The 1,674-nt window shown below is 36.1% G+C and overlaps 1 protein-coding gene and 1 non-coding gene across 2 annotated transcripts in view; one reads left to right on the top strand and one right to left on the bottom strand.

Annotated features, from left to right (window-relative positions):
• Nucleotides 1-1,116: 1,116 nt before the first annotated feature.
• On the bottom strand, nt 1,117-1,223 carry LOC121247951. Its single transcript, XR_005937352.1, has one exon. It is a non-coding gene; the product is annotated as a small nucleolar RNA R71 (small nucleolar RNA).
• A 22-nt stretch (nt 1,224-1,245) lies between these two features.
• Nucleotides 1,246-1,674, top strand: part of LOC121247311 — a 1,515-nt gene continuing 1,086 nt past the window's right edge. The window contains exon 1 of the mRNA XM_041145679.1: nt 1,246-1,674. This exon is cut by the window's right edge and continues 626 nt beyond it. Coding sequence (XP_041001613.1) covers nt 1,246-1,674 — 429 coding nt within the window.

The raw sequence follows: 1,674 nt of genomic DNA on the forward strand, positions 1-1,674 counted from the left end.
TCGGCATAGGTAAATATAGAGATCGAAAGACTTAGATGAACCTATGTAGTATTAAAATCATAGATCTTATTGCTTTCTTCATTTATTAATTTGCATACTTTTGTGTAAAATGATGAACAAGAATCATTTTCAATTGACTATCGAAAGAGGCTTTTGGATGTTTGTGAAGATTTGCTAACAAATAGAGAGAATTAAATTCAATTAGTTCGATGAGTAAAGCATAGTGAGGAATTAGGTGAAATCGATTTTCTAGAAGTTTTCTTTCTCATTGAGTTGATCTTTGAACAATAGTTTTCCTTTGCTTTGAGTATTTTCTTTGAATTAATTTTATTTTAATTTGCAATTACAAAAATCTTAGTGACTTTTCTAAATAAATTCAAGATTAGTATAATTTCGGTATTTGTCAAAAGTAAGTTACCAATTCTTGAGGACGATACTCTTCTCATCACTTTACTATAAAACTACGATACTGTGCACTTGCAGTTTTGCACCGATCAAGTTTTTGGCGCCGTTGCCGGGGATTGATTTCTTTTTATTTTTGCCAATATTGATACAAAGTAATCTTAGTTTTAATTTAGAATTTTATTTTATTTTATTTTATTTTATTTTCTCTCTAGGCGTGTTTTTGACGTTGGATGCGCCATACTAGAACTCGTGACATTACTCATTTTGATCCGAAGATTAAAAGAACTCTTAGATCACAAAGAAAGAAGAAAGTACTAGCCGTGGCTGACAGATAACATGATGCACCGCCACGCACCTTGAAGGATTATGTGCGGCCAGTTGTGAATGACAACTACTTGGGTATAAGACACCAAACCATTAATGCCAATAATTTTGAGCTCAAACCGGCCTTGATCAGCATGGTGCAACAAGCCCATTTAGCGGATTACCACTTGATGATCCCAATATTCATTTGGTGATGTTCTTGGAGATTTGTGATACTGTAAAGATCAATGGTGTTATTGAAGACACCATTAGACTGAGATTGTTTCCTTTTTCTTTGAGGGATAAGGCAAGAGGTTGGCTATAATCTCTACAACCGGGAAGCATCACTAGTTGGCAGGACATGGTTGAAAAGTTTCTTGCTAAATTCTTTCCACCTGCAAAAACAGCCAACTCAGGAGTGAGATTAGTCAATTCAAGTAAAATGATTTTGAGTCACTCTATGAAGCATGGGAAAGTTATAAAGATTTGATTCGACACTACCCTCAACATGGATTGCCAGATTGGTTGCAAGTTCATATGTTCTATAAAGGGTTAAATGGACAAACTCAGACCATAGTTGATGCTGCTGCTGGTGGAACTTTGATGTCAAAAACAGCTAAGGGTGCTACCTATCTTTTGGAAGAGATGGCCTCAAACAACTATCAATGGCCAACTGAAAGAACTATAGCTAAGAAAGTTGCTGGGATTCGTGAATTGGAGCCGTTAGCAGCCCTTTCAGCTCAAGTTGCTACTCTATCCCATCAGATTTCAGCTTTGACAACCCAAAGGATACCACAAAGTGCAGAATATGTTGCAGCTACAAGTATGACAGTTCCAAGTAATGAAGCGAGTCAAGAACAAGTGAAATACATCAACAATCGGAACTACAACTATCGTGGTAATCCTATGCCAAATTACTACCATCCAGGGCTTCGAAATCATGAGAATTTGTCTTATGGAAATACA

This window comes from Juglans microcarpa x Juglans regia, chromosome 1S, assembly GCF_004785595.1.
Source record: "Juglans microcarpa x Juglans regia isolate MS1-56 chromosome 1S, Jm3101_v1.0, whole genome shotgun sequence".
In the NCBI taxonomy this organism is placed as follows: Eukaryota; Viridiplantae; Streptophyta; class Magnoliopsida; order Fagales; family Juglandaceae; genus Juglans; species Juglans microcarpa x Juglans regia.